Source organism: Anser anser (genome assembly GCF_964211835.1).
Source record: "Anser anser genome assembly, chromosome: 1".
NCBI classification, from domain to species: domain Eukaryota; kingdom Metazoa; phylum Chordata; class Aves; order Anseriformes; family Anatidae; genus Anser; species Anser anser.
In genome coordinates this window covers 126,171,665-126,185,630 of record NC_139720.1, presented here as the reverse complement: position 1 = coordinate 126,185,630, position 13,966 = coordinate 126,171,665, and the positions used below count along the sequence as shown (strand labels likewise).

The 13,966-nt window shown below is 43.9% G+C and overlaps 1 protein-coding gene across 1 annotated transcript in view; it reads left to right on the top strand.

Moving 5' to 3' along the window:
* Window positions 1-2,509: 2,509 nt before the first annotated feature.
* Window positions 2,510-13,966, top strand: part of PDK3 (pyruvate dehydrogenase kinase 3) — a 54,724-nt gene continuing 43,267 nt past the window's right edge. Inside the window, exon 1 of the mRNA XM_083836901.1 lies at window positions 2,510-2,771. Coding sequence (XP_083693027.1) covers window positions 2,666-2,771 — 106 coding nt within the window. The 5' untranslated portion in view covers window positions 2,510-2,665. The remainder of the gene's footprint in view (window positions 2,772-13,966) is intronic.

The window sequence follows — 13,966 nt, the reverse complement described above, 5'->3', positions numbered from 1 at the left end:
TTTGACCCATCATGATTTTTACAGCAAGATCCTACCCCTCCTTGTGAACATAGATACTGACTTCAGCGACTGTTCAGGAAACAAAGCTCCAAGTAAGAGAAATCCAAGAGTTTACTTTGACAAACACAATATGAATGTTTTAATAAATACCTACGGTGAAATATAAACTGCAATATCCTCATCTTGAAGATGAGCTCTTGCTTCTCCTGTCTGCTTAAAGCATATTTGCATGGCTTCCATTACTTCCTTGATTTTTTAAAATCAAAGCATAGGTGAAAGCCAGTGGTGTGAATGGTTTGTTATCAGTTCTGTATGAATTTTCCTCTAGGTAATCCACTTCTTTCCACACAGTATGACGCCAATTAAATCAAAGTTTAATTTCTAGTTGTTATGTTACATCGTTAATTTTTAAATGATCCTAGAGACTTCTGATTACTCTGTTATGTTCTGTGAGGGATATCTCAGTTTGAGCATGGATGCTGGTGATTCTGGGAAGCAAAACAACAATCCAGTTGCCAAACCAAATCTCTTTCCTCCCCTTCCAGTTCACTGCAGTGTCTTGCATGGTCACCACACAGTTCTCAGCCATTTCATTACATGTGCAAATTTTCCTGAGGAGATAAAATCGTGAGCTTATAGTTTACATCTATTGATCCCAGTGACATTTTCTACTTAACAGGGTTTATGTCACTAATTTCTCTTTGTTCAGGCAGATTATTTAAGAACTAGGATTACTCTTCAATTGGTAAGACAATTGTAGATTTATCTATGTGCAATTTATATTCACTCATCCAAGTCTTGTAGTCTTCATATGTACAAGGTTAGGCAGTGTTGTTGGGTGAGTTTGTCATCTGTATTTGTCTTGACCGTGTGTAAGAAGAGTTTTCAGGGCTCTATCTGTTGGTTATGTGACCGGATTCTCCAGTGCAGAGAGGAGCTGTTGAACGTCCATTTGATGAGAACAGCACAGCTCTGCTCTCCAGTGACTTTGCCTGTACCTTCATTACGTTTTTCAGTCTGTGTCAGAACAGACAAAAGCAATTCCAATTTTTACCTGGTCTGGTGAATGTAGGTTTAAAAAAAAAAATCCCAACAAAGTGATGCTATAACATTGTTTATATTGCAAAAAATATTTTGTGTTTAGAAAGGCATCTCTGTAAGTAATTGTGGTCTTGCTATGTTCGAGGCAGAAGTGAAATCACATTAGGATTAGTTGAAAATGTAAAAGGCATACATAACCATGTGGCTTAAATTTTGACAATGTATCATCCTTTGTACCTGCTAATGTTCGTGTTAATATGGGAAAAGATAATTCTGTCTGTAATGGAAAAAGATAATACTTGCTGCCACATAATTCTCCAACTCATTTCAAAGTTACGCTGTAGATAAACCGCAATCAAACCCTGAAGAGTGTATAGCAAAAGTTTAAAAACACTTTTCGTCGTCTGCCAAAAAAGCTTCAGAATTACAGGAGATGTTTCATTTTGTCAGCCTTGATTACATGACATGTCTCTTCAGGACAGTTATTTCTGTAACCTGCAATTGAAGTGATTTTAAAACATTTTCCAGCTATTAGAAGTTATTTTGTGCATTAGGTCAGGATTTCTCAGTCTCCAATTCTGTAAGGGCAATCACGTTAGGAAGGATGGAGAGAGACGTTCGGAACTGAAGAGTACCTCTTTCTCTTGTGATTGGGTTACAAAATTATAGCAATACCTTGAATGTGCTGAAGTTTGTATTGAATTCATTGGAGAAAAGATAAAGGAATTTGTGACAGCTTGTCATTAAGTTCATTTGCTATAGATGTATCTAAAACACAGGACTGCGAAGTTGTGCCAGGGGAGGTTTAGGTTGGATATTAGGAAAAACTTCTTTACCGAAAGGGTTGTTAGGCTTTGGAATGGGCTGCCCGGGGAAGTGGTTGAGTCGCCATCCCTGGAGGTCTTTAAAAGACGTTTAGATGTAGCCCTTAGTGATATGGTTTAGTGGAGGACTCGTTAGTGTTAGGTCAGAGGTTGGACTGGGTGATCTTGGAGGTCTCTTCCAACCTAGAGGATTCTGTGATTGTGTGAAAGCAGGAGAAATGGTAATTTCATTTGGCGGTACACCATTGCTCTCAAACACCAGACTTTAGATTTTAGCGATCAGAATTATCTTAACTTTATTGAGGCGCTTTCTCAGATAGAAAATTGACTTTCCAGGAAATCGTGAGCAGCACCGGAGAGCTGAAGCCTGACAGACACCGGGTATGGGTTGTTTTCACAAGGAACACAGGGCTGTGGGAGATGCGGTGGGGCAGCACGCACAACCACGGCAGCTGCTGCGTTACGAGGGGGGTCTCGGAAACACGTACGGGGCCCCCGCCTCAGCGTCCCAACCGTTGGCGAAGGCGGCAGGGGGGCTCCAACCGTCGCCGCACGCGCCTGCGCGGGGGCGGGGGGCGGGCCTCCTGCGCTCGCCCCTCCCGCCGTGCCGTGCCGGGCCGGGCCGTGCCGTGCCGGGCCGGGCAGGGCAGGGCAGGGCAGGGTCGGGCCGTGTGGTGCCGGGCTGCAGCGGGCGGTGCGCTGGGGCCGGGCCGGGCCGGGCCGGGCGTGAGCTGCCCCCGGGCATGAGCGCGGGTGGCCGCGGCGCCGCAGCGCGCTAGGGGCGGCGGCGGGGAGGCGCCATGCGGCTGTGCGGGGCGCTGCTGAAGAGCCCGATCCCCAAGCAGATCGAGTACTACTCGCGCTTCTCCCCCTCGCCGCTCTCCATCAAGCAGTTCCTCGACTTCGGTGAGTGACGGCAGGGGGGGACCGAGGGGGAGCGGCCCCCGCCGGGATGGCCCCGGCCCCGGCCTCCGAGGCCGCCTTAGGCCTCGCGTCCTCCCCTGCGAGGCCGCTGGGGGCCCCGCCCGGCCGCGCCTCGCCTCCCCGGGGGGACACAGGGGGCTGCCCCCGAGGCCGGGCCTCCCCCGAGGCCGCAGGAGGGACCGGAGACGTTTGTCCCCCCCGTGCCCGTGCTTACAGCTGGGGTGTAATCCCCACCTGCTCGTGGGGATTTTGTGCGCTTTAGGCAGCTTTCCCGGTGAATAAATAGGTATTTCTCGTCGGGAGCACGGGACCCAGGTCTGGGAATGGCTGGTGTGGCTGTTGGGGAGCTGGCGTGTTGCTCGAGTTCACAATAAGTTTCTCATATCTGGGTCAGAGGTTGCTTGGCTGCCGTCATCTGCCACCAGGGCTGCCTACATGTTGTTATCCCATGAATGTTGCCTGTGAAGTAAACATAAAGGTCACGCGTAGCGCCGTGAAGCTTAATATGGTGCTCCTCCATTCCAGTAGCACGTTGAAGGCAGGAGAAGACAGAAACGAGGCCGTGGTGTTAAGCCACAAAGCGATTAAAAGTGGAAGCGGTTGCATGTTCATGGCAATGGCATTAGCAAAAGAAGGCTGCGAGTTTAAAGAGCCTGCACTGGGAGTGTTCTTGCTATGGTGTCTTAGTGACGCAGGGCTTTTATCATTAAAACAAAACAAAAACCGACAGCACGCCTCGTCCTGGGTTACTTCAAAAAGGGAACATGACTAGCACCCGTGCTTTCCTCCTCTCGTCTCTGTTCACGAGTCTGTCTTGGCCTTCCCCACGCATTCCTTTGCTGCTGTGTTTTCCCTACCCAACATTTATGCTGCTTGTGCCATGTCTCTGCAGCAGCCTAAAACCAGAGTATCTCTATTTTAGTCCTGGCACTAAATAATTCATTTCACCATTGTCTAATTGAACGTTCAGTTTGTGAGTTGTTGCTGGGAAAGCACTGATATTTGTGAGGCTCTTGAGTTGTGACTAGAGGGCTGTAAAGACTTCAGTTTTTATTTTAATGTCTTTGGTATTCTGGGAAAACGTAATGTTTTGGTGAGGATTTCCACCATCCCAAGTTGTCCCTGCGGTACTACTTGCTGTTGGATATCTCTGCTGTGGCAACCTTTTAGTAATGCTAGTTTTTTTTAACCTCATAGTATTTGTATTACTTCATGGTTTAAAAAATGTCTCCATCTCCTCCAGGAGGAAGTAGTCCTATTTCTTCATTTTAAGCCTGATTTCAGTTAGTTGATATGACCAGAGTAAGGCAAGTATGTTACAGCCTGGCCAGTGCTGTTCTCTGGGTCCGCTCCCAGCTGCTGTCACTGGATGTGGTTGTGAAATCTGGTGTGTTCTTATGGTAAATAGTTTAGTGCGGTCATGTCTGAAGACTGAGAGAAAACTGTAATCTTTATCATTTAAAACCTCTGCAGAAAAGAAAGAAATACCTGCAGCTTAGGCTCCAGAGATCACCACGGGATGTTTTCAGGAGTTTACAAGATTAGCAGCTTACGCTGCGTCTTGCTAAAACTATCAGCTTAAACTTAGCAAGCCGTGTGGGCTGCTTACATCTCCACCGACTTTCTCTTTAGCGTGCATGTTTACTGAGGAAACCTGAGTAGGAAGATTACAGTGGCTTAATCAAATAGGTTAAAAACCACACAGTTACTTAACTTGTTCAGGGTTTTGGATGTTTTCAAGTTTGACTGGAGACTTCAGAGGCCTCTGGGAGAAATTGGCAACAAAATGCCAAGGTGGTGGATGCTGGGGCAAGAACTCTGGTGCTGTAGGCATGGAAAGCTTGGACAAGACTCAGTATGTCAGGTAGCTACATTACTTCCGCCTGAGCTACCTGAAAAAGAATTTATTGGTGGCACAGGGGACAAGCTCTCAAGAGAGCAAATAGGCCAGGCTCCCAGAGTGTGACACTAAGGGTGCAGTTCAGCTATGTTTACGTGGCCTGACTGCTCGATGGGAAGAAGAAATTCTGGTCTTAGGCAGCTACCATAAACTGACTACATCGTGCATTTAAAAACTTAACGCAGTGCAACTTAAACTTAACTGCATTTAAAAGCTTAACTCAGTGCAACTACTACAAAAAACAGTTTAGCTACTTAAACTAACTCATTAACATGAAAAAAAAAAAGTGAAACAAAACAGAAAGCAATACTTAAAGCAGTGGCTTTCTGTTCTTTTTTCTAGCCGAGTCCTATTTGTGTCCCCATACCATGTTCTGCCCCACGTGATTTACTTTCTGTCAGGCGTGCAACTGTCCTTGTAGCGGCCACAGCTTTGTAAGGGGTGGCAGTGTCATGGGCTTGGGACCTCTGCGTCACAAACTGAGCACACGGTTTATACAGGCCTCTATAATTATTCTGGTCTAACCCCCCCTCTCCCCAACAGCCCCCCCAAAACCTGGATTCACACGTGTACTTCTAAACTTGGTAGTTACCCTGGAAGTTATTTTGGTAGGCTTCCAAGTGCAGGCATTCCTAAATGGCACAGTTGCGATTGCTAAAATAGCTTTTCTGAAACAAGCTTCTGAATAGAGACATTCAGGTGCGTGAGGCTTTGTATGCTTTTGGGGTTGGACTGGTTTGGGGGTGTGGGATACCAGTACTGGAGATCCGTATTTTATGTCAGCGTTGATAGAACATCCTAATTTAAATTCGCTCCATCTGTGCAGAGCAAGCCTTATAGGACTGCAGGTTGATTTGGAAGAGCCAGTGTTCTGCCACAGCAGCTACTTACGAGGGTAACCGGGCAGTCAAGCACGTCTGGGGAAAGCAAATAACCAGTTGGGAGTCTCTGCTGGAGAGAGTGAAGTTTCTGTATTCAGCAGTGCCCGAGCGTCTGAAAAAGCACCCGGAGAGTCTTGCGCTCACTCCACCTGGCTTGCTAAGGGCTAGCTTCGAGCCACGAGCCTTACAGCCAAACTGTCACGGGGCTGTGCCCGAGCTAGCAAGTTCTGTGCGACTGCGTAGTTTGGGTCACGCTGTTGACAGTAAACAACTGGCAGTAGGGCTACTAATGAATGCTTCTTGACCAGAGCACTTGTACTGAAAAGGTTATTTACAAAATAATCGAGCACGAGTAAAGAGAAGTGATGTAAATTACATGCAATCCTTTGATTATGCATGAAAGATTCACTTTGGTTTGCTATTGCTGTTCTGTGAATGTACACTGGTAAACTATACTAACGCAAAAGCCTCACTGCTGCTGCTCAGGTGATGAAGTACCTGCGGTTTATCAGGTACTCCGTGCTTTTGGGGCTTGTTTAGTACTATAGCTGTCTTGGCCGGTTGGAGCTGCAGCCTTTTTTGCTTGAAGTCTCAGATCAAACGTTTTGGATGGATTTTGTAGCTGAGGTTAAACGTGCTTTTGGTTAGCTCTTTATGTGTATAGGTAAAGCTTAACAGAGTGGCACGCACTCCCGGCTGTTTGTCGTACGTTAGTGATCACAGACCGCATAGTTCTCGTGACTTTGGACAAAAATGTCAAGTATATACTTAAGGAAGAAGACAGCGAATCACGGGCTGAATGAGCTCTTGTTGTGGAACGTGGTTTAGGAAGTCCTGATTTCATTGGTTATAAACAAAGTGTCTGTGGCAACTGCTGCAAAGCCTGGCATTGAGGAGTATCACAAAGGCAGTAATTTTGCAGTCGTGCTGTACTGTGAACAACTGGAGCGTGCAGCAGATAATCACAGTGAGTACATGCCGTTTGGGTGCCGACGTGTTCTGGAGCCTGTCTGGAGGAAAAGACGAGCAATGGATCCTCCTCATTTTTAAATGCAATCTCTGGTATGAAATTGGTTAGCTTGTGGTCCCCATTAAACTTACCTGTCTTGAGGAAACGTGTAGGCCTGTTCCAAACCTGGCAGGAAGAGCAGGCCAGGTACCGGTGTTGCTGTCAGGTGTCGTCACTTGTGTGTGCAGTGCTAGTTCAGATTCCTGCAGGAGTGTTTACACTTCATGTTGCCCTGTTGGCAGCGGGAAGGCATCAGCGCTGAAACTGAAAACATGCTTAAAAACAAAAAACTGACAAGGTAACGAGCAGACAAAATTTGAACAAGATAATGGGGGTTGGAAAGTAGAGATCGAAAGCAGCCTTATGTCTCTGAGCTTAATTATTGATCTTCTTTTAGAAGATGGCTATTATAAGATTCTTTTACACACAAAAGGCTTTTTTAATGCAATTTTAGTGGAGAGATTGGCTAAGACTTTCACAAAGTTTAGTGCTAAAAGGAGCTATAAAGTAATTACCTACTGCTTATTGCACACAGCTGCATTGCTCTACTGCTATCTGTGTACTCTAAGGCCTTGTTTGATTTAAGTGTATCTTCCAAAAAAAAGTCTTAACCTGAACGCTAGCCAGTGGTATGCTAACCGCTGAATCAGATCAAAAGATGAATGCTAGTCAGACATTGCCTTTTTTTTAAATCTTACTGGCTTCACTCCTGACCAGCAATTTTGTTACAGCTTTCGTTGGTAGGTTAGGATCCTTTTGATGCCCAGATTTTTTTCTCTGAGGTATTTATACATTGTGTCTCATTTTTGTAAAGATAAATATATTCTTTACATGAGATCTTTCTGGCCTCACGAAAATACCATGGCATTAACTTCTTTGGCTTTTCCAGGGTTTTCAGTATTATTCTTTAGATATATTTGTCAGAGCTTTAAATAGAATCCTGCTCTGAGTTTTGCCTAGCGTTGGAATAGAATAACTTTCTTTGGCTTTGTTTTTGTATGGACAGACTAGCCTTTTGATCCAGTGCAAGCTGGATGGGCATGCTGAATTGTCTGTGTACACTTGTGCTTGGATTGTTTTGGGAGTATTGCTTTTTGGTTTTGTGGGCATGGATTCCGTCTGCACCCCGTAGTACAAAAAGGGGTCGTCTTTGAGTGGGCTGTAGCACAGCAAGTAGCTGGAAGCCTTTGTGTGATGCAACTGTTGTTATTTACAACCTGTTACTATTTACAGCTCTGCCCCTCTCTGGCATGCAGCGGTAGTCCCACACTGTCTGTAATACCAAAGCTTTTTATAAGGCCTGGTATCGATTGTTCTGAAGGTTCATAAGAGTTGTCCCAGTTAAATAATTTGGTTCAACAGTCACTATTGACCTGTGGTATGGGAGAGAAAGGTTGGGTTTTTTTTTTTTTCTTTTTCCTTTGGGGTTGTACTCTGTAGTATTAGCTCACGGTGCAGAATTAGATCAATTACAGAACTGTCTGTATCAGTCACTTTTGGAGGCTGTTTGGGGAGTGAAGTATGCTTGTTTGATAGTGACTTTTTTCAGAAATGGTTTGCTTTCATTAATCTTATGCTGCTAGTTACATTTTTCACTAGTTGAGTTCTGCAGAGTTCTCAAAAAATGCTAGTGTTGGTTTAAATTTTTAATGATTTTGATTATGCAATAAATGACTTCATTTTTTTAATCAGTAATTTAAACTCCATGTATTCTGAATCCAATGTTTTAGTGTACTTGGAATACAGATTCCTTAAATTGCTGTGGACAGCCGAGCTGTCATATCCAGTTATATTTAAAGCTAATTCCTAAGATGTGAGGAATATCAGATGTGTCAATTTCTGAAAGCAAAATGCTGATGCAGACAAAAGGTAAGAGAACAGTAGAGCAGCGTTAGGAACTGAAATGCTATTCATTAAGAAATCTATGTCCTTGTTTCCAGTTCTCGTGTGTGTATATATATATATATAATGGATTGCAGTACAAATAACAGTAAAGGTGAAAACGCAAGGGAGAGAAAAGCAGAGAAAAAGATATTTTGCAGTAGTTAAGGAGAACATCGAAATACAGCATTTACCTCAGTGAAGTACGTAATGATAAAGACTGCTGAGTTCATCTTTGGTTTGATCTTCAGGAAAAGACAAAATAGTATCCAGGCAGCTAAGGAAAAAGAAGGAAATCACAACCCCTCCCACTGCCGATACAAGTTTTGGATAAGCTGAAGTCTGCTTGGATCCTCTTGGCTCAGAGGATGGCAGCAGCAACATGCAAAGGCAGTGTTTGTGGGGAGCTGCCCGCTTTCTTTTGTAAATGCGGGAGGCCTGGTGCAGCCCAGCTGTTGCTTGGGGGGCTCGTGGCAGTAACCAGTGGTGATGGTCCCAGGGCTCTGGGATTGGACAAGCACAGTGCTTGCCTCTCGCGGAGAAGGACGTTAGGATAAGCCAAAAATTAGTCGAGTCATGTTGACTTAAATAGCTGAAAAACTGAACGAAGTGGTCGTGACGTAATGCCCAGATGAACAGCAGGAGATAGCGGGGCGGTAAACAGTCAGTGCGCGTGGAGTAACTTCGAGACGTGCATCAGGTGTACAGCGTCCTGCTGCGTTGGCCCAGCCAGGAGCTCAGCACACACACAGCCGCTTGCATCCCCTCCCTCTTCCCCAGTGGGGCAGGGGGAGAAAATAGGAAGAGCAAATGTGAGAAAACTCATGAGCTAAGAGAGACAGTTTAGTAAGAGAGGGAAAGAGGAAGAGAAACAAGTGGTGTTAAGGCACTCATCTCCTCCCACCAGTAGGCTGATGCCCCAAGTGGTGGTTGTCTTGGAAGACAGCCCCCCTAGGCTTTTTCTTGCTGACGGTGACGTTTTGTAGTATGGGACATCCCTTTGGCCAGCTGGGGTCAGCCACCCAGTCCTGGCTGTGTTCCCTCCTGGCTTCTTGCCCACCCCAGCCCACTCACTGGGAAAGAGAGAGCCTCGAAGCTGCTGGGCAGTAGCAAAAGCACTGCTGTGTCATCATCTCTTGTTTTGGTCTTTGGTCACAAATCTGAAGCACAGCACCGTATGGGCTGTTGTGAAGAAAGCTGACTCCGTCCCAGTCAGACCAGTACAAAATCTTTATCAAAATATTCCACGTATAGTCAACATTTCACCAGCAGCAACTAGTTTTCACAGTACTCTTCTGTGGATAGAGAGCAGTATTTCTGTGGTCCAAAACAATGTAATCAGTTATAGGATTTGGCTTTGAATTTAAGAATCGTTTTATCTAATTCAATACCTGCCACATTAAAGCAGCTTCTCTTGGTGCCAGTTATCCTTAATATACTAATGTTTTTTTTAAAGCTACCATTTTCCCAAAATTGCAAAAGTGTTTTGTAGACTACTACCTACCCTTCTTACAGCATGTTGATGTTTTTGTGCGTGTTCCTGGAGTCACTTAAGGGTCTAATTTTTCTTGTTGGAATAGTAGGCTGAAAGGGAGGGTTATTTTATTAAAGCGCTGAACTGTGACTCTGAAATATTTTTCTAATGCTCTTTGTGTGTTGTAAGAAGCTATTATATTGATCCGTCTGTTCTCTGAACTTCTGAATGTAAACGTGACATTCTCTAACATGTTGCTTTGACCTGTTTAAATTATTCTTTTCCCTGGGTGGAGGCCACGCTTACCGTGTACACGTATAACTCTAGCATGTTAGTTTGCAGTCAGTGTAAAATAAATAACACAGTATTGTAAATACCTTCACTGATTTAATTCTTTGATGTCATACACTTGTGCAAATTTTTGTGGTTTTTATTTTCCAAAATTAGGCGTAAGACTGTGCAAATAGAGAAAGAGGAAAGGTTAAAAAATATAGAATAATGTTTTGTTATTTTTCTTTTACCTGCTAACTGCTGCTACTTTGTTCTATTCCTTTCTCAAGCATTTAAAAAAAAAGTGTAGACTGGGTAAATACATTGATTTGGTAACTAGTGGTGGCAAGGATGAGTCTTCTAATCTTTTTGTAACATGTTTTGTAGAGCATTGAGAGCATTTTGTAACAAGGTGGATAACAGCTTTGTTAACCTCGCTGAGACCGAAGGGAAATTACACCATGTGTTATCAGTGGTATTTTTATGTAATTGGCGTTAACTGTGTGTCTTTGCTCATAAACTATAATTTTATTTATGCTGGTGATTTAGAGTAACTTTCCCTTTGGCATCTTGACTGGGACTAAAGAATAATGCAGAGATTTGTATTTTTCTGAAACATTTAATATTTTTCTGAAACAGTTAATGGGAATTATGGACATTTCCCCTAAGGGTTTGGGAGTAAGCTCTCAAAACTGAGAGCGAAGGGAGGCTGTTAAAACTGTGGAATACCCAGCTATGGCCTACAGTGTGAAATACATTTCTGTGGGAGGCAGAAGTGATTATAAGCTCAATGGTACAAAATCAGTCCTCTCCATAGTCAGTTTATTGTAATCAAATATAATGGAAGAGCAAAAAACAGAATAAAGTATCTTTGGCTTGGTGTTTTAAGCCTCCTCTACATTAAAAGCTTTAAAAAACCAATTACCTTAAAGGAAGCATTAGCGAGATGGGGAGTGGGCTCTTCTCCCAAGCACCAAGTAATAAGAGGAGGGGAAATGGCCTCAAGCTGCTCCAGGGGAGGTTTAGGTTGGGTATTAGGAGACATTTCTTCACTGACAAGGTTGTGCGTCATTGGAACAGGCTGCCCAGGGAAGTGGTTGAGTCACCATCCCTGGAGGTATTCAAACATGTAGATGTAGAGCTCGGTGACGTGGTTTAATGGTGGACTTGGCAGTGCTACATTAAAGGTTGGACTAGGTGATCTTAGAGGTCTTTTCCAACCCCAGTGATTCTGTGAAAATTGTGGGTCTCGCCGGAACACAATGCAGCGTTTGTCTTGTCCAGTGTCTCCTATTTAAAAGCTGTGGAGCCTCTTCCCAGTGTAGACGCAAGTTGTGCTGCACCTCTGTCTTTCTCCGGGGCTACTCTCTGTTCGTGTCTTAGGGGTGTTACTGGAAGAGGAGCGGATGCTCTCTGAAAAGGCACTTTCTCTAGGAGGCTGCTGGTTAGGGAGTCTTCGGGTTGTGTGGGTAGCTCAAGGCTCAGGAATCAGGCAGGGACCATGGTTTCTCCTAAGACCATTTTGGTTCTTTGCCTCTCGTATATTGTGGGTAGTGCCTGTGAAATAGGCAAGAGAGCGTGTCTGTTAAATGGTTCACCTGACTTCCAGCCTACTCCCAAATTGCCCTGAGGACAGACAGCCTTGGGTGTATGTGAATTCTTCTAAAAAAAAAACAAAACAAAACAAAAAAAAAAAAAAAAACAAAAAAAAAACACACACAAAAAAACCCCAGCAGCCTGTGGGTAATTGTTTGAGCACCTTTGCAATAAACCTTATGGATTGCTTGACTACTCTTTTCTCTCTTGGCAAGTGCTTGAAAATACTTATTTCATTAGAACTGAACGGTGAGCAGCTACATATTTTTAGATCAGGGAAGTTTATTTTAAAACATGTATGTATCTCTGTTAATTTGTGGTGTTTTATGTAATAACTGGTGCTGGCTTACAGCTGTTATGAGTGGTTTCCTGATGATCTCTTCCTCCTGAGAGACAAACATCTTCCCTCAAATCCCTCCTGTGAAGTGAAGGCTGTGGCTCTAAGTGCAGTTTGGTGAAGACTTTGACAGATCGGCGATGTATTGTTCACCTGACCCTTCATTCTGTCATCTGTTCCTGCTCAGCAGCGAATTAAGCTTCTTTCCAACAAAACCAATTCCACGTGAAGGACCGTTCACTTGCAGCCTGCTTGCTGGGGTTAGCAAGGGGCACGTCCTAGCATGCAGCTAATGGCATAATGGATCCGGTGGCTTCTTCTGTGTTGAGCTGTTCAGACACACTGATGACAACCATGTGAGGTTAAATATTTTGTACTTAACTCGTGTTAAAGTGAAAATCTGAACTGACTTAGCACCCGTGGTACTCATCTGTATGACCATAGTAATCAATACACATACGGGTAAACAAGCTGATGCTTCAGAGATTTTTTTAAGTAAGTGGAGACGAGTATATTTTTTTCTGTGTACAAATTGAACAGTAGTTATGATATTTAATTTTAAACTCCTTAAGTTGAAGTCTAGACCTCTGACTCATGAAGAGGATTTGGGATGATCATCTAGATAGAGAAATAAAGTCTAATGTGTTCTCATTAGTGAGCAGCTCCCTGAAATCTTCCTTTGGAATGGAAAGTGCTACAGCTGGCCTGGCAGTCAGAGTGCTTGAATCTGTTGTTAGTCAGATTGCCTAAATCAGAAATGCGTTATTAAACTCGGCTATTTCTGTACGCCAGCTCTGGTAAATTGTCCATATGATGTGACGCATGACTGCTAGAAAGCTTAGCTCAAAAGCTAACCGGCATGTGTGCTTGTTAGGTTGGGCGCAGTGAGCGTGCTTAGCACTGAAATGCCACAGGGCACAATTCAGTGGTCATACGGCGTTAACAGCTAACCTCTCATCTGCGAACGTAAATATTTTAGGAAATAGGGAATCCAGTTCAAACAAACAGCTTTCTTAGGGGCAGCCTGTGGTAGGGAGTGAGTGTCAGCAAGAGTCAGCATTTCCGATTACGGTGTGTGCGCCTTTTCCTCTTGCTTCATCATCCTTATTACATCTTGCAAAGCCCTCTCTTAACCCAAGCAAACAAACCCTGTGTGCTTTTTGTGGGATTGATGTTTTTAGTGGTTGGTGAGATAAATCCCTAGAGACGGTGCTGAAAGTCTCTATTCCTGTTTGGGAATAGGAATGATTTTGAAGTACTGGGTGGTGGTGTTTTTATTTTTTTAGCCACATCTGTTAGTGCTATGCAAGCATACTTTATTTATCTTTAATATATAGTCTATGCTTCTGAAACGGTGTATAATCAGTGGAAATCATAGATCCTTGTTTAGCTCTATTTTACTAGTTTCAGCAGCAAGATCTTAATTTTAGCCTATGCTCATTCTGCTCTGATGCCTTGATCTTACTGCATCTTCTTTTGAAGATTTCTCTGTCCCTCCCTTTCACTTGTTTTGTTTGTCTATTACAGGAGCTAAAAATACTCTGAAAGCCTAACAGAAGAGGATAGATGTGGTTGATCACTTTCGTTCCTGTTTTCCTTTAGTTTTGCCTTAGGAAAGACCCAAAAGTAGTTTCACAGGGATAGGAGGTGAAAGGCTTCTGATCTTGTTTTATGGCTTTTGAATGGAGCCTGTCCTCCCTGACATACAGCGGGTGGGACTTTCCTGCTTTAGAGCCTTACTGTGGTGTGGTGTCTGATGTTTCAGCTCAGTGTCAAACAGCCAGCGGAGATAACTAGACCTCTAGGTGCAGTGAAAAGATGAAAAAGCA